General features: G+C 48.3%; 1 protein-coding gene across 7 annotated transcripts in view; it reads right to left on the reverse strand.

Annotated features, from left to right (window-relative positions):
• The window catches only part of tmem117 (transmembrane protein 117), a 476044-nt gene that overhangs the window by 319708 nt on the left and 132030 nt on the right, over window positions 1–24306 (reverse strand). For all 7 annotated transcript variants that reach the window (XM_072485068.1, XM_072485074.1, XM_072485069.1 and 4 more), the window contains one exon: window positions 17459–17591. In XM_072485068.1, coding sequence (XP_072341169.1) covers window positions 17459–17591 — 133 coding nt within the window. The remainder of the gene's footprint in view (window positions 1–17458; window positions 17592–24306) is intronic.

A 24306-nucleotide genomic window follows, 5' to 3' on the forward strand; every position in this document is an offset into this window, starting at 1 on the left:
CCAGCGCGTTTTCAAACGAATACGGGACCAAGGCCTTCGCCTCAGAGCCAAATGTTCCTTCGGTCAAACGGAACTCAAAGTTCCGAGGGGACCACATCTCCCGGTTGGGTGTGCGGTCAGACGCGGACAAGGTGGCAGCCATCACGGCCATGCAGAAGCCAGTGGATAGGAAGGTGGTCCTCCGATTTTTGGGCATGGTCAACTTCCTGGGGAAGTCCATCCCCAACCTCGCCTCCCATACCACAGATCTCCGGAACCTGGTCAGGAAGACGACAGACTTGCAATGGCTTCCCGCCCACGAGCGCGAATGAGCGGAGCTTAAGGCCAAGCTTACCACGGCCCCGGTATTGGCATTTTTTGATCCCACGAAGGAAACAAAAATTTCAACGGATGCAAGCCAATCTGGCATTGGGGCGGTGCTCCTGCAACGCGATGAGGCCTCATCATGGGCCCCCGTTGCATATGCGTCACGTGCCATGACCCCCACGGTACAGCGCTACGCGCAGATCGAAAAGGAGTGCCTGGGCCTGTTGACTGGGGTCGACAAATTTCATGATTACGTGTACGGCCTCCCCCAATTCACTGTCGAGACCGACCATCACCCGCTGGTCAACATTATACAAAAAGACCTGAATGATATGACCCCTCGCCTCCAGCGCATTCTGCTTAAGCTCCGGTGGTATGATTTCCAGCTCCTATACACCCCGGGCAAGGACCTGATCATAGCCGACGCTCTGTCCAGGGCAGTCAACACCCATGTGACCCAGAGGGGTTCGTCTGCCAGGTTGGCGCCCATGTGGCCTTCACGGCCTCCAATCTGCTGGCCACGGATGAACGCCTTATCCACATTCGCCGTGAGACTGCGGCTGACCCCCTACTACAGAGTGTCATGCACCACATGATGGATGGGTGGCTCAAGGGCCAATGCCCGCAGTTCTACAATATCAGAGACGATCTGGCAGTAGTCGATGGTGTCCTCCTGAAGCTGGACCGCATAGTGATCCCGCACAGCATGCGCCAGCTCATTTTGGAACAGTTACACGATGGCCATCTTGGCGTGGAGAAGTGCCGACGGAGGGCCCGAGAGGCTGTGTACTGGCCCGGCATCAATGAGGACATCGCCAATACAGTGCTCAACTGCCCCACCTGTCAGCGGTCCCAGCCGGCCCAACCACGCGAGATCCTACAGCCCCATGAGTTGGTCACGTCCCCTTGGTCTAAGGTAGGTGTTGACCTGTTCCATGCGCTCGGCAGGGACCATGTTCTGATTGTAGACTATTTTTCGAATTAACCGGAGGTCGTATGCCTGTACGACATCACATCATCGTCAGTCATCCGTGCCTGCAAGGAGGCCTTTGCTCATCACAGCATCCCACTCACTGTGATGACAGACAATGGCCCCTGCTTCGCGAGCCAGGAATGGTCCAACTTTGCCAGCAGGTACAACTTTGTGCATGTGACATCCAGTCCCCTGCACCCCCAATCCAATGGCAAAGTGGAAAAGGGCATCCACATCGTCAAACGGCTCCTCTGCAAGGCTGCCGATGTAGGATCTGACTTCTACCTCGCCTAGCTGGCCTATCGTTCGGCTCCACTCTCCACGGGCCTGTCGCCAGCCCAGCTGCTCATGGATCGCACCCTCAGGACCACTGTGCCGTCCATTCACGTCCCAGACCTCGACCATGTTCCGGTCCTTCAGCGGATGCAACAGTCTCGTGCACAACACAAGGCGGCGCATGACGCTCGGGCGACTGAGCTCCCTGCTCTGGCGCCGGATGACAATGTCCGCATCCATCTTCCGGAGGGTGGCTGTTCTGCAGCTGCTGTGGTTCTTCGGCAGGTGGCTCCTGGTTCATCTGCCAGATGGTTCCATTCACCGCCGCAATCAGCGTGCCCTTCGTCTCGTTCCATACTCGCTAAGTGATCCTCCACCGGTGCCACGCCCTCCTGTTGTCCCCAACCTGGACTATGTGGAGATTCCGAATACTCTGCATCCTCCTCACGGTGCCGTGGCCCAGCCCGTTCCTCAGCCGGTGGCTCCTGACCCACCCTTGAGGCGGTCAACCAGAATTCGTCGCCCACCTCAGAGACTTGACTTAGGAGTTTTACAATGTTGGACTCTTTGATCTGTTCGGTTATCCTGGTTCAGCGTTCCAGTAGTTTGTATATAATGTTCATTTTGTTGTTGGTGTGACACCCTATTTCTCTGCACCAGGGACCTTCCCGTGTAAATAGATTAACCTCATGTACATAGTCATGTAAATAACACGCACACACATAGTCACGTACATTCACTACACAATATTTATTGTCACGCAGGCACATGTTCTTTATATAAAAGGGGATGTCATAATGTACACCAGTATATTATGGTGCAGACACACACACACTGATGGACATGCAGTGGGACCAATCAGCATACACAATACCGCAGCCAATCACCAGTGAGAGCACTCGCACTATAAAGACAGGGGACAGGAGAGTTCCCGCTCATTCTAGTAGCAGCCAGCTCGGAGCACAGAGCTCACAGCCTGCAACACAGCCATTCACCACGTGCTGAGTGCATCACCTGGTTAGGACTAGGCAAGGGTCAACAGTTAAAGCTGGTATTGCATTTACCCACAGTTCAAGTATGTTAATATAGTTAATCTTATAATAAAATAGAGTTGCACCACTTCAAGTGTTGGTGACCGGTTTGTGATCCAGAACACCCAACACATCAGTATTCAGTTGCAACCAACTGATATTTACTTTTGGTCACCGTGCAATATGTTGTTGTGATGGTTTAAGGAATAGATTGGAGTTGTTTGTCACCCATAACAAGCACTCTGCTCAAGCCCAAAGGGATACAGGCAATTGCAGAAAATATAACACCAGTTTTTAAAAAAAATTAATACACCAACTTTGATTTCCCTTCAGCGTCAGTATGATGACCCCAAACTGCTTCATGTATGTCAGAAGCCCAATTAACTGCCTGAGTCTGTTCATGGTTCAATACTGATGACCCTAGTCATCTGTTAGCTGCATTGTTACCCTCGTCTATAACAACCACACAAAGACAGACACAGAGCTAAGGTGCAGCTGTGACAGGCGCTGTGAAGCAACTCTCAGAAGAACCAGGCAAAAAAAATCCATGAGCAGAAGGCGCACTTTTAAATTAGGTATGATTAATGACTGGTCGACAACAGGGTGACCCTAATTAAATAACAGTGGTTAATTAGCGAATGATTTATGCAGATGAAGGCACTTCGAGATGGTGGAAATGGGAGCTTTAATCAAAGTAATACGAACTGCTAGAAACGCAGTTGATGGTTTTTTGTCTCGTGAGGAAGGGGGATTCCTTTCTTTCTCCCCAATGAGCTTATTTGTGCTCTAAAATAATTCCTTAAAAGCAATTAACTGGAAAGGGGAGTCTCCCACTTCCAACAACAACAAAAAAAAAAAAAAATCCAGCAACTTCCTGTTCATTTTTCTGATATAAGATTCTGTCTCCACCTCTGAAGCAATCCACTTTGGATTTATTTTACACTCATGAATCCCAGAATAATATTTCATTCCAGACAGGGAGGTGAGGAGAACAAAGAGCTTGGTACTAATTTTAAAACATTCAAAGCCACAAAGCTTGTTGCAACCTAAAGTAAACCTGCACTAATTTAATTGCTGCCTTTTTGCCCCATTTCACAGCGAGAAAGGAAATTGCTAACGGTCATGATCAATGTTGTGACCCTCCAGCGTTGTGAACACAAATCACGGGGAGACAGGATATCTTAGCATTAAAGCAATGTCCTTTCATGCACCAGACCTGGGTTCAAATTTAATCCACCCAGAGATGCTTCAGTGTTTTCTCTCCAATGGCCAGAAACATTAATGGTTCTAAATGAAACTGGATCGTCTCATTCCTGTTCTTCCATTAAACATACATCACAAATCTGCATTTCAACCCGCCACTAATTCCACTGCATTCCTCGTTTTGGTGGCAGTGTTGTATGTTTTTTTTGGAGGCGAAATGCCTATTAAAATATTCTTATCACCGACTGAAGAAATTATGGACGCGGCAAGGATTGGTGGAACACAAAGAGGAACCGCCCAAACTAACCGTGATCCTTAAATAAAATCAGAAAATGCTAGCAACACTCAGCAGGTCAGGCAGCATCTTGTGGCGAGAAACAGAGTTAACAGGTCTTTCATCTGAACTGGAAAATGTTAGAGACCAGAACTGGACTGGACTAGCCATAAAAATGCTGTGGGTTGTAGCCACCTAAAGTGGCCAACTCCCGATTTAAAATGGCGAACGGCAAAGGCTGATGGGAAAGTCAGCCAACAAGACAAAAACCAGCAGCTGCACGTTTGCTGTGTATTTACCTCAGCAAAAACCAGACAACATAGATACCAGCGACCATCAGCATAACAAAGTAACAGCCATCTGCATACTGATGAGCAATCCCGGGAACAAAAAGTAACATTTTGACACACAAAGCAAAGCCAGACTCCTCGGCGCCAGCAGGAGCCAACACAAAGGAGGTGACCGAGCACCTCAAGACCGCGCATCGATCAGGGCACCGCTCCAGTATTGGAGAAATTGAACCAAGCCATTGGGGCAAAGTCCAATCACTTTGGATCAGGTACAGGGTCCGCCCCGAAAGGCGGGAAGCCCCTGGGGACTATAAGAGTTGAGCCCCAAGTTCAAATCGCTCTCTCTTCACCGCTCTCTTCTTCCTGCCCGGGTCACCCAGCAAAAGTAACCAACATTGACCTTGACCGGTGCAGTGACTCCAGTGATCATCAAAATCGTAAGTCTCAACTCAACGCTCGCTACGAGATAGGCGCTCCTAGCTACCAATCCGTACCAACTTCGAATCCCGCAGAATCAGGACCCGAACGAAAGGCCATTTGTTCCCCTGACCTGGTGGGCCAGTCCAAAGTTAAGTATAGGCCTGTTAGTTGTAGAAGTAGCTTAGACGTAGAATTTGTGCATGAGTAGCGATTACGGTGTATAATAAATGGGCTTTGATTTACATCTTACTAATCTGTGTATTGGATTAATAATCATTACTCGGACTTGAACCTCGTGGCGGTATCATAAAGATACCTGGCGACTCGAGAGCAAAGGTAATTAAACAGAGCAATTGAACCAAGGAGAAAATCAGCAACTAGGTATAAGAGCAGTTCAGAGCCGGTAATTCTGCAGTGTAACTCACCTCCTGACTCCCCAAAGGCTGTCCATCATCCACAAGGCACACATCGGGAGTGTGATGGAATACTCTCCACCTGCCTGGACAAGTGCAGCTCCAACACTCAAGAAACACAACACCATCCAGAACAAAGCAGCACACTTGAACGGCCCCCCATAGAACCCCTACAGTGCAGGAGGCGGCCATTCAGCCCATCGGGTCTGTACCGATCTTCTGAAAGAGCACTCTACCTAGGCACACTTCTCCGTAACCCCATCTAACCTGCACATTTTTGGACACTAAGGGGCAATTTATCATGGCCAATCTGCCTAACCTGCACATTTTTGGACTGTGGGAGGAAACCAGAGCACCCGGAGGAAACCCACACAGGCAGGGGGAGAATTCGCAAACTCCACACAGAGAGTCACCCAAGTCTGGAATTGAACCTGGGTCCTGGGCATTATGGAGCCACAGTACTAACCACTGTGTCACCATGCTGCCCCATCCACCATCTTCAACATTCACTCTTTCCGCCAACACACAGTAACAGCTGTGTACACCAGCCACAAAATGCACTGCAGCAACTCACCAAAGCGGTTTCAACAGCACCTTCCAAACCCGTGATTTCTACCACCTAGAAGGACAAGGGCAGCAGATGCACGGGAGCACCACCACTGCAAGTTACCTTACAAGCCACACATCATGCTGACTTGGAAATACACTGTCGTTTGTTCACAGTCATTGGTCAAAGTCCTGGAACACCCTTCCTAACAGCATTGTGGGTGCACCTACACCAGATGGCCTGCAGTGGTTGAAGGCGGCAGCTCACCACCACTTATCAAGGCAATTAGAGATGAGCAATAAATGCTCGCCATGCCAGCAAATCCCACATCCCGCAAAAGAATAAAGAAACTGTAATAGGTTTTGAGCAAGTGCTGGGTTGGACAAGGACCAAGGTTGATCTGTATTAGGCTGGAAAACAGGAGAGATTGAATGACAGAAAAAGAGTAAGTGTGAGATTTTCCGGCCCTCCAGCCGCGTGTTTTCCAGCAGCAGAGGCAGGCCGCAATTTACTGCCGGCGGGATCTTCAGCATCTCCGATGACTATGGCGATCTGCGTGGGCCTGTCCATCCCGCGACCAGCGAAACCTCCGCAAAATTGTTGAACTCACTATTGAGTCCAGGAGGCTGTAAAATGTCCATCTGATAGGTGAGGCGCTGATGCATTGAGGCACAGTGCAGCAGCCCATGGATAGAGATGTCAGTGTCAGATTAAGGTGGAGAATTAAAATGATAGGCTACCTGAAGCTCAGGGTCCTGCTTCTGACTGAACAGGTGTGTTCCGCAAAGCAGTCCATCCTGCCTGCGTTTGGTCCCCCAGTGTAGAGGAGGCTGCATTGTGAGCAGCGAACACAGTCTACTAAATAAATCATTGCATCATCTGTTTGAGATCTTGGGCAGGATTCTCCGTGAACCGGCGGGGCGAGCCACTCTGGCGTCAAGGAGCGGCGTGAACCACTCCGGCGTCAGGCCGCCTCCAAGGTGCAGAATCCTCCGCACCTTCAGGGGCTAGGCCGGCGCCGGAGTGTTTGGCGCCACGCCAACCGGCGGCGAAGGGCCTCCGCGGGTTGGTACATGTGCGCGAGCGCCAGCGTGTGGTGTCATCCCAACGCATGCGCAGGAGGGTTCTTCATGCACCGGCCATGGCGGAGGTTGACAGCGGCCGATGCAGGGGGAAAGAGTGCCCCCCACAACACAGGTCCGCCCGCAGATCGGTGGGCCCCGATCGCGTGCCAGGCCACCGTGGGGGCAAGCCCGGCGCCAGATCCCCCCGCGCCCCCCCCCCCCCCCTTGCCAAGGACTCTGCAGGCCGCCCGTGGAGCCAGGTCCCGCCGGTAAGGACCTGTTGTGATTTACACCGGCGGGACGCGCCGAAAACGGGCGGCCACTTGGCCATCGCGGGCCGGAGAATCACCAGGGGGGGGGCGTTACCAGCAGCCGCTGACCGGCGCGCCGCGATTCCCACCCCCGCCAAAACCCGGGGAATTCGGCAGTCGGCAGGGTGGGATTCACACCGCCCCCCCGGCGATTCTCCGACCCGGCGGGGGGGGTGTCGGAGAATCCCGCCCCTTGAACAGTGAGCAGTGAGGAGAGAAGAAGTAAAAGGGCAGATGTTAAATCTCCTGGGTTAGCATGGAAAGGTGCTGTGGGAAAGGGATGAGGTGTGGGGGGCTTGGTATTGAGATGTGGACCAAGGTATCATGGAGGGAACAGTCCCGTCAGGAATTATGAATGGGTGAGAGAAGACATGTTTGGTGTTGGCTTCACACTGGACGTAGTGAAAATGGCAGATGATGATCCATTGAGCATTCAGGCTGATAGCGTCGAAGGAGAGGAAGTGGGGCCTCGACCATTTCTGCCACATGTCCCACATTTACCCTCGCACCTCTTCCCCACCCTTTCAGAATCAGAGTAGGGTCCCCCCTGACCTCACCATCCAACCCACCAGCCTCTTATTTTTATTCCCGATCCCCAGCATCTGCAGCATTCTGCCTCCTGATTCAGGATCTTTAAATGTTGGCCACGGTTCAGTCATTTTGGCAAACTAACTCAAAGCTCACAGGAGAATTGAGAATGTTCTTAATGGAGATGTCACAATGCTGCAATAAGACGCATCTCACACGATTGAATTTCTTTTTTATATTTTCAAGTAATCAGATTGAGAAATAATTGCTTGTCAAAGAAATTTAATAAGTTTAATTTAGCGCACACAAAAAAAAAAAATCTTGATAAAGGCAGAGATTACAATTTGGTTTAATACATGGGGCTCTCCGTTTTAGGACATATTTGCTATTGCAATTCAAGAATGATGAACAAATAAAAATAGGAGCAGGAATAGGCCATTCAGTCCCTCAATGCTACACCATTCAATTAGATCATGGCTAATTTTACACCTCATTGCCATTTCCCCACATTATCCCCATATGCCTTGATGTCTTTACTGGAAAGGGTTAAATGACCTGCTGCAATTCAGAAAGGTGAATAGCTTGGTTCATCCATACAGAGCTCCAAGGGAAGGGTCATATTGACATGTTCCAGCTAAGCTGCGAGACAAGGCATATACATACCTCTGCTTCAGCATTAAGGTGTGTACGTGGCACACAGCGGTGTACACAGACTGGGCATGGTGATGCACAGAAGCAGAGAAGAGCAAAGTCATTCCCTTCACTATAGTCATTCCCTTCATGGCAACATAATTCATGTGGGGGAGATCAAAAGAGTGGAAAATGTCACAGGGTTGTCAGGCTGTGGTTGGGTCTGCCTGTTTGAGCTGTGTCAGTACCGAGGAACAGATAGCCATGGAGATTGCCAGGGTGCTTGAGCAGCTGTCTGTTGGAGATGGTGAAACACCATTAGCAGATGTTAAAGGCAGTGATGAAATCACGATGGCACATGGTGACAATGGTGAAGGTCATGATGCCCATTCACTCAACGCAATGGGTCGCTGGCGAGAGCGAATACAATGATGGGGTTGCATCATCTCGGGCAGTGCGAGCATGGTTAAGGCAAAGATGTGCAGAGTGTTCTTTTACGGTAAGAAGGTGTCATGAATTTAAACCTGGACAGAGTTCTTTTGTTTGTGCTGCTTCTTGGTAGATGGCAGAGTGCGTTGCAGTCTGGTAAAATAGTATAACTGGTTCTCTCAGCTGAGGGCGGTTTTCACAAAGGATGTATATTTCTTTTCCTGGGTGCTGGAGTTGTTAATGTTACAACCATTAATAATTCTAAAGGAGTTGGAAGGCCGTTTGTCCTAGCAGACTACTCAGCTCTGGTGGTCAGGCCTGGGTTATAAACTGTAGACGGTCTTTGAATAATTCCTTTTGAATTTGGTCTCTGCAGCCCACAGGATTGTTTATGTCACTTCAGAGGTAACAAGGTGACCGTTTTTCTGATAGTGTCAGAAAGGTGACACAGCCACAAAGAGAGAGAGAGAGAGAGAGAGAGACTTTTGTGGAAAGCACATCTGAGCACTTCTTGAATATCTTTCCTAAAACTTGTAGAGAGCTCAAAATGAATGCTAACATTATGTAGGTGGTCCTTACCTGTAATGATGAGCGCGGCATGCTGAGGTCCATCTCAATGTGCCATCAAGAGTTTGTTGGCTGATTTTTGATGCTTTGGGGATGACCCTCCTCCTGCAGAGTCAGCCCTGGCTACATAGCCAGGCCTCCCACCTGCCCTGCCACTGGCAGCCTCCTTATCCATTCCAAAAATCCTCCAAAATGGAGAATCTTCCGCCTCAGAATTTGGAGCTCTGCGCATGGCGTCTCGCTATCGATCTGTATGCCCCTCCGTTGTGCAATGTTGTGTAGTTTGTAGCTCCACTACTATTCTTCATTCCTTTCATGGGCCATTTGACAGACCTTTACCCAAGCGATTGAGGTACCTGAAGTGAATCTTTAAAAATGTCAATTGCCTGCTCGATGTCACCCCTGGTGATGACATGGCTGCTGTTGTATTTGCACTCCGCCTCAGTTTGTGGATTCTCCCCGCGTAGGCGTGGGTTTCCTCCGGGTGCTCCATGTCCATATGGGTTTCCTCCAGGTGCTCCGGTTTTCTCCTTCAGAACTGTACAGTTTCTAAGATTCCTGGAGGGGGTCATTTACCAAGTTCTTATGGGGTGGCCCCTTGTCCCCTAGAAGCCAATCACAGACCTCCGCTCAGGAGGAAGGAGTCATGTATGACGTTGCCAGGAAACTTTGCGCGCACATGAAGGAAGACTTTGACGTGGTCACAAATCGCTTAGATATTAACTGAGTGGAAGGGCTTCCAGTTGGCAAAGGTGTCCCTTCGGGTTGGGCCTTTATATCAATATGGGTGTAACAAATAACACCCTGCACAGAGAGGAGATTGCTAATTGGGCAAATCTCAGTGTCTGTCATACCGAAACTATAGGAAAATTAATCCCCCAGGAAACAATGATGGTGAGGGTTTCAGCCATATGAACGTGACAGGAATAAAACACGTTGATATTTTAGGGCTTTAGATACAGCCGGCAGGCAGCTGTGAGCTGCTGACTGGGATATAACAGGACAGGTCACCTGATGATCTCTGGGATATAACAGACAGGTCACCTGATGACCCCTGGGATATAACAGGACAGATCACCTGATGATCCCTGGGATATAACAGGCAGGTCTCTGGATGATCCCTGGTATATAACAGGATAAATCACCTGATGATCTCTGGGATATAACAGACAGGTCACCTGATATTCCCTGAGATATAACAGGACAGGTCACCTGATGATCCCGGAGATATAACAAGACAGGTCACCTGATGATCCTGGAGATATAACAAGACAGGTCACCTGATGATCCCTGGGATATAACAGGACAGGTCACCTGATGATCCCTGGGATATAACAGGACAGGTCACCTGATGATCCCTGGGATATAACAGGCAGGTCTCTGGATGATCCCTGGGATATAACAGGACAGGTCACCTGATGATCCCTGGGATATAACAGGACAGGTCACCTGATGATCCCTGGGATATAACAGGACAGGTCACCTGATGATCCCTGGGATATAACAGGACAGGTCACCTGATGATCCCTGGGATATAACAGGACAGGTCACCTGATGATCCCTGGGATATAACAGGACAGGTCACCTGATGATCCCTGGGATATAACAGGACAGGTCACCTGATGATCCCTGGGATATAACAGGACAGGTCACCTGATGATCCCTGGGATATAACAGGACAGGTCACCTGATGATCCCTGGGATATAACTGGACAGGTCTCTGGATGATCCCTGGGATATAACAGGCAGGTCTCTGGATGATCCCTGGGATATAACAGGACAGGTCACCTGATGATCCCTGGGATATAACAGGACAGGTCACCTGATGATCCCTGGGATATAACAGGACAGGTCACCTGATGATCCCTGGGATATAACAGGACAGGTCACCTGATGATCCCTGGGATATAACAGGACAGGTCACCTGATGATCCCTGGGATATAACAGGACAGATCACCTGATGATCCCTGGGATATAACAGGACAGATCACCTGATGATCCCTGGGATATAACAGACAGGTCACCGGATGATCCCTGGGATATAACAGACAGGTCTCTGGATGGCCCCTGGTATATACCAGACAGATCACCTGATGATCCCTGGGATATAACAGGACAGGTCACCTGATGATCCCTGGGATATAACAGGCAGGTCTCTGGATGATCCCTGTGATATAACAGACAGGTCACCTGATGATCCCTGGGATATAACAGACAGGTCTCTGGATGGCCCCTGGTATATACCAGACAGATCACCTGATGATCCCCGAGATATAACAGACAAGTCTCCTGATGATCTCTGGGAAGATCCTGACACTGTCAGGCATTTGCAGGGGGCAGGGGTCAATGAATTGTGACTCACTTGCTGCTAGGCCATGCGACATATGCCTGTCACCACCTCACATCACAGCCACAGTTGCCTTTGTCACTGGTTCTCCATCATATTGTGGTAGGATGTCCTAGATCTGTACACCCTTCCCACAAGGTAGTACTTGGTTGTCCTGCCTCTTCTCCGCCTCCTTAGCCAGTGTGCAGCAGCCTCTTCCTCCTGACCTCTCGGCCCTCCAGCTGCTCGGGACGATTGGCTTATATGTGCGAGAGTGCCCTGCCCACCTATGGTGCTTTACTAAGCGCCCTCCTCCAGCACACGGTTCTCCCAGCAGCTGGGTGCACACAAGTCAGTAAGGGAAAATATAATTGCCCTGAGACAGTAGGAGCTCCACCCTCCTACCGCCTGAGGTTAAGACAGTTGGAATTTGTTTTGTCCACTTCTGGGGCGGTGTATAAAATCTTTGCAGCAATTTCAACAGGGGTGCCCTATCTCCCCAAAGAAATACATCACGTTCAGATCTGCTTTTACGAAGTCTACTTTGCACACTTCAGGTTCCACACTCCTGGGCTACCAAAGTCCGGCTACAGTGAGGCAATCAATGATTCAAATGGTCAGTTGTCTCCAAAAAATTGCACATGTGCAAAACGCACTGGGCTCCCATTCCTGCCCCTGAATAAGCTCAAGTCATGGTGAAAATCTGGGTCTGGGTGTGGCCATTCTGCAATGCGCCTTCACACTCGGGACGTAAATTTGGCCCTGGGAATTAATCGGGCAGCTGGAAAGGGAAACATTAAACCAAATGTTTGACTACCACCTGGTGGTAACTGTTTGATATTGCATGTGATGTGCACAAGGTGGAGAAGCAGCAAGGAAAATACAGGTTAATCATTGTCATTGTTCCTTTGCAAGTTTTCAGCATTCCAGTGAAAACAAATATTTCCACATATTGTTTCCATAAATCTCTCATCTTAAAATCAGAATGCTGTGGGTTCAAACTGCAGGGATTCAACCGCACAAATCGATGGCAGACATTCGAGCTCAGTACGGAGGGAGTGTTGCACAGTTAGAGAGGTCCCAGCTTTTGAATGAGATGTTGAAATGAAGTCCCATTGGCCCCATCAGGTCGACATAAAAGATCCCGATAAGACTATTCAAAAAAGGGCAGCACGGTGGCGCAGTGGATTAGCCCTGCTGCCTCACGGCGCCGAGGTCCCAGGTTCGATCCCGGCTCTGGGTCACTGTCCGTGTGGAATTTGCACATTCTCTGCATCGGTTTCGCCCCCACAACCTAAAGACGTGCAGGCTAGGTGGATTGGCCATGCCAAATTGCTCCTTCATTGGAAAAAATGAATTGGGTACTATAATTTTTTTTTTTTTTTTTTTTTAAAAAGACTATTCGAAGAGGAACAGCCAAGTTCGCTCAGTATTTCTGGTCAACATTTATCCTGCAATCAGTATCACTTTTCAAAAAAATAATAATAAATGTCATAATTTCACTGCAGTTTGTGGACCTTAGTCATGCACATGGGCGGCACGGTAGCACTGTTGCTTCACAGCCCCAGGGATGCGGGTTTGAAACCCAGCTTCGGTCACTGTCTGTGCGGAGTCTGCACGTTGTCCCCGTGTCTGCATGGGTTTCCTCCCACAAGTCCCGAAAGACGTGCTTGTTGGGTGAATTGGACATTCTGAATTGTCCCTCAGTGTACCCAAACAGGCGGCGGAGTATGGCGACTAGGGGGTTTTCACAGTAACTTCATTGCAGTGTTAATGTAAGCCTACTTGTGACACTAATAAAAGATTACATATTTATTGCTGCTTTTCCTTATATCACAGACAGTCTTTTCAAAGTATTTCATAGGCTATGAAACATTTGGTTCTGCCTGAAATCCTTAAAAACAGTGCTGCATGAATGCAACTTCTTTCTGTTCATGTTTGTTTCTTAAATCAGGCCCGGAAAGGGAGATCAGAATGCCGATAGTGTGCTCTACCTGCCATACTGATGGCAACCATGTGTTTCATGCCCATCTCTGAACTGATATTGTGTCGTAAAGAAATTAGTGACTTTGCAACTATTAAACAGTTTCTCAACAAAACAAGAGTGCAGAGTCATTGAGCAGCTTAGTCTAAGCTAGCCGGTGTATTTTAGTTGTTAGGAGAAGTGGGACAGGATTCAGTGGACAGCTCTTTCAAAGAGCCAGTAACAGGCCCAAAGGGCTCAATGGCCCTCCTTCTATTCGCTACAATTTTATGATGCTAGGTCAAAAATGTTGGAAGTTTTGGACAACTCGACTGATATTCTGAGGCCAACGGTAGTTATGTCGTTTGTGTTTTCTAACCTTGTTGCGGAGAATTTGGTGCTGGATGTTGGTCCATCTGGATTTCACCTCCACTGCTGGTGCTCAGAGGCGCTATTTGCATTTAGCTGCAGTAATTATTCAAACATCTTGGACTGATTTTTATACTTTTTAGATGAACCAGTTTGAGAAAAATTAACTCTCCTTTTTAAAAAGTCTTTGCAGATTTTCAAGGATCAGGAGAAACATTGCAGGTAAAACTGGTAAATCATTTGAGTCTTATAAGCCGATCGTTATATTAAAATGCAGGAGTGGCTGGAATTGTTTCCTTCAAAGACACAAAGTTCACAAATAATGATGCCTATTGCATTCTGACCTTCAATGCCTCAGCAAGATTATACAAACCCAGGACGAACTTCTGCCACTACCGGCTGTAAAAAAGTTGAACTCAGTTGTTGCTGAGAGAAGTTGAAAAGACTATGGCCCTTAAGGGGTAAACCGGGGGCATGTTTTGCAGTGGTGGATTTAGCCCGTCATTGTCCGGCGGCATCTTCTGGTCCTGCCACCGTCAGCAGCGTTTCCCATTGTTCGCATCCTGCGCCGTCGGGGAACCCGCGCGCGGTAGGGGGTCGCCGTCATCGGGACAGGACGATCCTGCCGGGAGAAATGGCCTGAAAATCCAGGCCATTTTCTCCGTATATTTAATCAAACACTTTCATAATCAGAATTCCCCTTTCTCAGAAAAAGAGTCTCGGTCTAATCACTTTTCCGCATCTTTATAACCTCATCGTTCTAGCATCATCCTTATGAAGCTTTTCTTACACCGTGTTCAGTGCTTTTGAGACATATCCCACACGCCATTTTCAGGTCAGCAATGGCTGATTTTCCTGTGAACATTTGTAATATACTTCAATTATAGCTTATCTTAAAAATGCAAGCATTGCTTACAACTTAAACAGCCAGCTTTTATGAATTCCAATAATTCTAAAACTTGAAAGTACCTCTTTTCCTGGATTTCCATAAAATCCCTAAAGTGCTGAAGACGACCATTCGGCCCATCGAGTGTGCATCGATCCTTCAAAAGAACCTAGGTCCACTCCCCTGCCCCACACCGTAACTCCACCTAACCTGCACAGCTTTGGACACTAAGGGGCAATTTTATCATGGCCAATCCACCTAATCTGCACAGCTTTGGACTGTGGGAGGAAACCCACACAGACGTCGGGAGAACGTGCAAACTCCTCACAGTCACTCAAGGCCTGAATTGAATCCGGGTCTCTGGCGCAGAGAGGCAGCACTGTGCTAACTTGCCGCCCTTCATTTGCCACCAAGCATTTTCTTCCGAATAAGAGGTATTGAGCTCTGACACAAGTGTCTGAATGACGCGTGCCATGGCATTGCAGTTAACATCGAAGTACAGTTTTTCTGTTGCAGCCATGCGACCTAACACCACCGCCCAAGGACAGCTCAAACGTGGGCCATAGGCCTCATGAACATAGGTGCTAGCAGCTCACCTCAAACTATCATACCACTAAAGCAGCTCACCCACATTGAACAATGGGCGGCATGGTGGCACAGTGGTTAGTACTGCTGCGTCACAGCTCAAGGGACTCGGGTTCAATTCTGGCCTCGAGTGACTGTCTGTGTGGAGTCTGCACGTTCTCCCCGTGTCTGCATGTGTTTCCTCCAGGTACTCCGGTTTCCTCCCACGGTCCAAAGATGTGCAGGTTAGGTGAATTGGCTATATTAAATTGCCCCCAGTGTCTAAAATGTTAGGTGGGGTTACTGGGAAAGGGTGGGGACATTGGCTTAGGTGGGGTACTCGTTCCACGGGCCGGTGCAGACTCGATGCGCCGAATGGCCTCCTTCTGCACTGTAAATTCTATGATTCTATGATCCAATTTGGGCCAACTGCGCCAGACAAGAACTGCGGTCGTAGCAAAGGGAACGATCAAGGGGGGAGGAATTGAAGGCAGTCAAAGAACCTAATGGAGAGTTCAGTCTTCTCTGGGCTCCACTGAATATTTGTTTCCAAAGGAAATTTCCCTTTGTTGTAGCTGCTGCTTGTAGAGCTGCATGAAAACCAGAGCAGGAAGACCCTGGGCAGCCCAATAGGCATAAACCCAACAACTGGCCCCAGGAATGATGGCAAAATGAAATCACCTACTTATGGCATCAAATCCATTCCAGATAGTTTTGAGGTGCTGGATGTAATAGCTCCCAAACCCCACACAAACACACACCACCCCTAAAAGTGGTCTTCATTACCCCCATTTCCTCCCCTGATCCAATTTCTATCCCATCTCAGATTAATTTAGTGTACGCACTGCACTCCTTTTTAAATTTACTCGTTCATGGGGTCTGGGAACTACTGACAAATATTTATTGCCCATTCCTACATATCCTCAAGGAGGTGGTGGTGAGTCACCTTCCTGAACCATTGCAGTTCATGTTGTGTAGGTTAGAGGAATATTTCCAGGATTTGGGGCCAGCCATGATGACAGTATACTTTGATGTTAGGGTATATTGTGCAACTTAGGAGGTGATCTTGGAGGAGGTGATGCTTCCATGCCTGCTGCTGTTGTCCCTCAGGGTGGTATAGAACTCTTGGTCCTGTTGAAACTTTGGCGAGTCGCTGCAGTGCATCATGAAGACAGCACAGGCAGTCGGTCAGAGTGCAACAATGGTGGAGGGTGACCATGTTTAAGGTGTTGATTGATTTAAAGTAAGATTTTCTGCCCAAACACAATGCATGATAATCTGCTCCAGTGAGGAACCTTCACAACAAAATGCTTCAATAGTCCCCCTCCCCACTCCCCCTCCGGAGTCTAAACGCAGATCAAAGTAACAGTAGTACGGTTGTTAAAACTGCAGTGCCCTCCTCACTCTGATGGCCTCGGTTTGTTCTGGTCAGGAGTATCAGTTGTGCTGTGTCTATATTCAGTGTAGTGTTTAAGAATCACTGAAGACGGTTAGATACAACTGCAGTTCAATAATCGTACTATACCCTATAAAATATGCCAAAAGCATTCATCACAGTCTTAGATTGTCACTTTATGATTTATCAAAAGGCAAAATCACAGTCATCAGTATGGAAAATCCAAACAAACAATTTAGTTTATGTTAAATGGCATGTATTGTGCAGCTTAGGCAGATTCTGATCAATTGTGGCAGAAAAAGCTGTTATAAACTAAAAGTGGAAGGAGTGGGGAGGAATGATCAGATTCGACATTATAATCTATTTTCAGCCATCTAGGTCTTGTGCAAGGACAACTAAAGTTCATGTTGACAAGGCTGAATCTTGCCATGAAAACCAAAAGGGAAAATACAAGCAGCTGCTTTATACGATGGGAGGTTTCCCCACTTCTCATTTTTGTATTAATCCCAATGTCCAGTGTTTCCTCTGCAAGTTGCAGCAAAAAGTGTTTTTGTTCAATTCTAAATACAGGTTTGTTTCAGCTAAGGAGCTTGCTGCTGCGGTGGTATTACATTTAGATCTAATCCAGCATTGACAGCAGTTTGAGTTTGCTGTGGGTGATTGAAATCAGATATAAAATTGCCAAACTCACCTCACATTTCCACCAATTAAGAGGCACAGGTTGTAAATATGAGAGAAGATGAACAGGAAGAGAATAGTGGAAAAGAGCATCACCATCCAGGAGCCATGATCTTTTCGGAACATATTTAGTCGAAGTAATCGACCTAGTGCAAGAAAAATGTAAGGCAAACTTACTTAATTTCAATACAAAGAAAATTACTCTTTTAAGACACACACTTTTGGTGATCTGCTTCAGTTATTTTTAAATAAGCTTACTGCTTACATAAATTCGCACAATCAATAATAGCGCAAGGCCGCACAAGGCAGGACAGAAAGGTAGGAGAAAAATGGATGTCAATTAAAAAAATCAATTTAGACACATCAGGGAGAACTTCTTTGTTCAAAAAGCGCTAAATGTTTGGAATAATTTATTATTGGAGTGTCGCAGACACCCCCAAACATAAGTGTTGTTTAGAAATATAGTCAAAGCATTAAAAGGATTTAAGTATAGAGGTAAAGCTTTGGAAAGTCACATCACCCTTCCTCACCGTGACAGGTCTGTCTAATTTTACTCACGTAATGTTAAACAGCTCAACAAGCTTCAGAATCAAATAATGATAAGCACAGGAGGTTGCCATTCAGCCTATTATGCCTGTGCCAGCTCTGAAGAGCTGTCCAAGTAGTCCCACTCCCCTGCTGTCTAGTTATAATTTGCCAACCATGAAAAAGACTCATTTATCCCAACTCTCTGATTCCTGTTTTTAAATAAGGACACGGGGAGTCGACACAGAGTAAAGAAAAGAAATAGATTTATTTACAACGCGGCATATACAGCTCCTGTTAGATTGGTACCGGGTCTCTTTCTGGGTGGTGCTTTACTAGCCGACATTTTATTTATTTATGTATTTTTAAAATTTAGAGTATCCAATTAATTTTTTCCAATTAAGGGGCAATTTAGCGTGGCCAATCCACCTATCCTGCACACCTTAGGATTGTGGGGGTGAAACCCACGCAAACACGGGGACAATGTGCAAACTCCACATGGACAGTGACCCAGAGCCGGGATCGAACCTGGGACCTCAGCACCGTGAGGCAACCATGCTAACCACTTGCGCCACCGTGCTGCCCTGACATTTTACTTTTTAAATAAATTTAGTGTACCCAATTAATTTTTTTCCAAATAAGGGGCAATTTTATGTGGTCAATCCACCTAACCTGCATATCTTTTGGGTTGTTGGGGTGAAAGCCATGTAGACATGGGGCAAATGTGCAAATTCCACACAGACAGTGACCCTAGACCCTACGCAGCAGCTAGCCGACATGTTAAACATCAGGTTCTCACACCCCTAGTGGGGGAGATTATTCTCTGCGAGGAATACAGGGAAGATGATCATTCCTACCCCATGGGGGCCCATGCAGGATATTACACTGTTCCCCAGCTTTGACAAAGAGTCATCAGACTCTGAACATTCGCTCCCATCTCGCTCCCCCGATGCTGTCAGACCTGCTGAGATTGTCCAGTATTTTGTGTTTTTATTACATTGTTCGTTAGCCAATCCTCTATCCATGTTCATATGTCACCACGAACGCCATGAACTCTCATCTTATGCAGCAACCTTTAATTCAGCACCTTCCCGAAAAACTATTACCAATCCAAATACACGACATCTACCGGTACTCCTTTATCCATCCAGTTTGTTGCATCCTCAAAAAGCATCAATAAAATTGTTAAACATAATTTCCCTTTCTCAAATCCACATTGGCTCGAAGTGATTTTCTAAATGTCCTGCTACTGCCTCCTTAATTTTTTTGAATTTATTCTTTCATGGGATGTGGGTGTCACTGGCAAGGCCAGCATTTGTTGCCTATCCCTAATTACCCTTGAACTGATTGATGCCTTGCCACACAATTTCAGAGGGCATTTGCAGTGGGTCTGGAGTCACGTGTAGGCCAGACCAGATTAAGGATTTCCATCTGTAAAGGACATCAGTGAACCAGGTGGGTTTTTAAACACAATCAACAATCGTTTCACGGTCACCATTACGAAGACTAATTTTTCACTTCCAAATAATTCCACCAGTAGCCATGGTGAGATTTCAACCTTTGTCCCCAGTACATTGGCCTGAGCCTCTGGATTATAAATTCAGTGATAATGCTGCTACGGCATTGTTTCCCCATACAGGATCCAAGCAGGTCAGTGAAGCAGAACCAAGACACAGAGCATTTCTTTAATGAGACTTCATTAACTTTGTTCAGTCTCACACCTCTCCTCCCACACTCGCACAGCGTTCCAGCGATTCCTTATTTATATTTGCCCAAAGTACTGAATTAAGCAATTACCTTCACCATTACAATCAGTACAATGAACATTAAACAATGGATTTGAGCATGATAATCTCATAAGCCTTCTGAACAGCCTTCTCAATTTGTTCTCTCACCTTCAAAGACTTACACACTTGCACCACTAAATTTTGTTTATATCATCACTTCTCATTCTTCCAATCAAAATGAATCACTTTCCACTTCGATGTATTAAGTTATCATCCTTGTGTCTGTATTTAACCAGTATGTCTTTGTCCGCCTGGGGTCTGTTGTATGCTTTGTATTTTCACATTCTTTATTACATTTCAGAGTTTCAGATCATCCGCAAGATTAGTCCTGATCATTAATATAAATCAAAAAAGCAACAATGCCGACTGGAGCCCTCAGGGACAGCACTGCACACTTCCCTCCGATCACTCGTTCAGCACTATAATCTGCATTCTGTCCCTGAGCCAATAATAGGGGCAGAATTTGATGGCCTCGGACTTCTGGTGACGGGGATGTGCTGAGAAATCGTACACCATGTGGCTCTCCTCCCACGAACCTGAAAAATAGGCTCTTTTTGCCCAGAAAACGCCCGCTAACACGAAACGACATCCGCACACCATGACGAGAAGGGAAAATTGCCAAACAGCAGCCACTCCAGAGGACGTGTGGAAACCAGGAGCGGAGAAAGCCTGGACAAGCAAACGACCGAGTCAGCCGACACACGAGGCGGCGAAACCCGGGCTTCACCCGGCCCGTCGCGTGAGAAGCCGCACCCCCACACCAGGGGATGAGCGGAAGATGTTTCTCTCAAGGAGAATTGAGAGAACATCGGGAAGAGACAAGTCGGACATTCAAGCTGCAGTCAAAGGTGCGTTTCTGAAGCTCTGGCGACCTTGCAGATGGCCCAGGATAAGGCGGAATGGAGACTGGAAGCCAGGAGGAAATGATGATGGAGCTGGAAAAGGCTGCAACAGACCAGGGCGACCAGATCATCGACCTGGAGAAGGAGATGGCAAGGCTGGTCGCGACACATGGGAACCGGAAAGGGAAAATCGTGGACCAGGAGAACTGGTTAAGGTGTCAAAACCTATCAATCGTGGGCCTACCCGAGGGGTCGAAGGTAGGAACCCCGCAAACTATGTGGTCCAAATGTAGGGTAACCTGGTGGGAAGGGAGAGCTTCCCAAACCCACCAGAAATCGATAGAGCACACCGGTCACTTCACCCAATGCTGGGGAACAGCCGAGGGCGAGAATCATCAAAGGTGCACCGGTACCAGAACCGGGAACAAATCCTGCGCTGGGCCAGACAAACCAAAAACTGTAACTGGGAAGGCCAGTGGATTCGGATTTATCGAGACATTGAGCTGACCTGGCCAAGCGCCGGGTCGAATGTAATAGGGCGAAGGCCATGCTGTACAAAAACAGCGTAAGGTTTGGGATGCTGTACCCAACCAAGCTCTGAGTTTCATTCCAAGGCAGGAGCACTTCTTCACGGTCCCTGCGGACGCTGACAAGTTTGTCGCAGAGAACGCACTAGAGAGGGGCAGCAGGGACAGCGATGAAGAGCCCACAGGAAGAGATTCTTATTGCTTAATGTTTACCTTTTACATTCTGTACAGCCAACTGTGAACCAGCAGCATATCGACCACTTTGCACGGGATTGTACAGCCTCGTTCTGGGGACAAGAGAGGATGGTAGGAACGAGTGCAACAAAGCGTAGGAGAAGGGGAGGGGGGTGGCAGACAAGAATCTCAGGAATCAGGCGACAGGAGGATGCACAACTAGCCCCAGGAGGGGGGTCACCGCTTAGTGGAGTAGCTAGCACCAGGAAGTGTGCCAGAGAGAGGCCGCGGTGCATCCCCCGCAAGGGGGAAAGCGCCTGGCGAGAGGGAGGGGGGGGGGGGGGAAAAAGAGGGACAGCTACAGGGTAGGGAGGGGAAGAAGAAGGGAGATGGTGAAGAAAACACCACAAGAGAGAGAGAGAGAGAGACAGGTAAAGAAAGACTGAGGGCATTAGACTGGCTACAACAGGGCACACGTGGTGACTTGGAATAAAATGGTGCTGCAAGCAACCACTTTGGCAGGTTCCTGAAAAAAAGGGAAAGGCCAGAGTGCAGGTTCTCACCCACATGGTGTATTCACAGTTGGCAGCCATGTTGGGTGCCACCTGGACAAAGGGGAACCTCGGAGCGTCGGTACCCCGCCTCGTGGGATGAACAGTGCCTGTGACCATCTTGGACGGCTCCCTAACAAAGGGAAACCCTCCCGGAGTGCAGGGGCATGTCCACCAGCTAAGTATGGTTGATCCCGCAGGAGGTGACAAAGAAAACCCATCAGGATAGTCACCAGGAACGTCAGGGAACATAACGGCACAGTGAAGAGATCCAGAGTCTTTGCCCACCTGAAAAGTTTGAAAGCTGACATAGGTGCATCTCTTGGAGGAAGACTGAGAGAGAAGTACAGACTGCGGATCAGGAAGGGCTGGGTGGGACACAAGTACCATTCCTGCTACTGGATGAGGGCTAAGGGGGGATAGCCATACTGTTGACTAAAAGAACAGCGTTTACAGTGACAAGAACGGTTATGGACCCAGGGGGCTGGTACGTCATGGTCAATGGTTTCCAGGGGCCACCAGTAGTCCTGGTGAACGTGTACGCTCCCAACTGCGACGACATGGAGTTTGTTTTGTAAAGAAGGCCATGGTGGAAATCCCCGACATAGACACACCGACTAATTGGGGGGGGGGGGGGGGGGGGGGGGGGGGGGGAAGAGAACGGGACTTTAACTGTGTACAGGACCCAGGAGCAGACAGGTCGAACCCCAAAATGGGTAAGACCTGCAATATGGCGAAATAACTCAGCTTATTCATGGAGCAGATGAGGGCAGGGGACCCATGGCGGTTCATCCACCCAGAGGCAAAGGAGTTCGCCGCCTTCTTCCAAGTACATAATGTCTGTTCACGGATCGACTTCTTCTGAGTGGGGAAATCAGTGCTTCCAGGGATAGTAAGAGTGGTACAGTCACGAGCGTAATCTCCAACTACGCTATATGGATGTGAGGTTGGAGACATGCCATGCCCACCGCCCCCATGGAGGTTGGACACGGCCCACCTGGCCGACAAGGCCTTCGGTGAGAAAATATCACCGGTCATAAACGAGCTTACAAAGCACGGAGAGACAGGGAAAAGAGGGTGGCTAGGCAACAGCTAATCAACTCCGTACTGAAGGTAGACCAGCAAATATTGAGATTGTCAATTGTGTGACAGAACAGTGACTGTACTTCAAAAAATAATTAACTGGGACATCCCCAAGATGTGATGACGAGCTTTATAAATGCACTTCTTTTCTTTCCAAAAAATGATTCATCTAAACTGACTTTTCTTTATATCCCCAACAATCGAAAATGAAACACGTTTAGCCCATATGCCCCATCGAAAATGCCTGCAGCAAATGCAGATCAGAAATTGAATACATTTTCTATTCTTGCCTGAAAAGACAGTTAATCCCCTCACAGAGCTGATGGCATATGTGCATCATTTGCACAAGGCCTTAGAACAGCGGTTGCTACACAACCATGTTAGAATTCAATATTTGACAATAATACAGAGTTATTACACGGCCATGGCGCAGAGCAGGTTGGGACGGCTGTTAAAAAGGTATACGGGATCATTGGAGATTTAGGGCTGGATTCTCCGTTGGGAAACTATGACCTCCTGCCGGAAGTGAATCACTTGGGATTTGCGCTCCTCCTGGGAGCAGCTGGCAGTCACAATGCAGGCCATACTAAAAGACCAGCACTCTGCCTACGTGAAACGCCATGTTTTGAGGGCATCGAGACCATGGCTCAGATGAGGGCAGGCCTCCAGCACTGGGTGCCAGGTGATGCTGGCACCTCCGGAACTCACTCCGGCCTCACCTCTGTCCCATTGAGTAGCCCAGGATGAGGGAGCACTCCAAAGGAGGAGTGTGAGGGGTGGGCTGGGTGTAGGTGTTATGCATTTGCCAGGTGGGTAGTGGTGGTCGGGCGGGGCCATGACATCTCAATGTCCCACATGGTGACACCCTCTGAGAAGCGGCAGGGCATGAGGGCAGTGGTGTAAGCGCATCTTGTATGACAGCATCCCCAGCGAGTGAGCCCTAACCGTTCACTATCGCCTGCAATAACTCTCCACGCTCCTCCCCCCACCCTGGCCACCAAAGACGTATGGACCCGTGGGCTAGCACACATACAAGGATCACACAGACGGACATAGAACATAGAAAAATACGGCACAGAACAGGCCCTTCGGCCCACGATGTTGTGCCGCACTTTTGTCCTAGATTAATCATAGAACTTAGTGCAGAAGGATGCCATTCGGCCCATTGAGCCTGCACCGGCTCTTGGAAAGAGCACCCTACCCAAGGTCAACACCTCCACCCAACACTAAGGGCAATTTGGGACACTAAGGGCAATTTATCATGGCCAATCCACCTAACCTGCACATCTCTGGATGTGGGAGGAAACCAGCGCACCCGGAGGAAACCCACGCAGACACGGGGACGCCGCGCAGGCCCCGCACAGACAGCGAC

The sequence above is a fragment of the Scyliorhinus torazame genome, chromosome 19 (assembly GCF_047496885.1).
Source record: "Scyliorhinus torazame isolate Kashiwa2021f chromosome 19, sScyTor2.1, whole genome shotgun sequence".
NCBI lineage: Eukaryota > Metazoa > Chordata > Chondrichthyes > Carcharhiniformes > Scyliorhinidae > Scyliorhinus > Scyliorhinus torazame.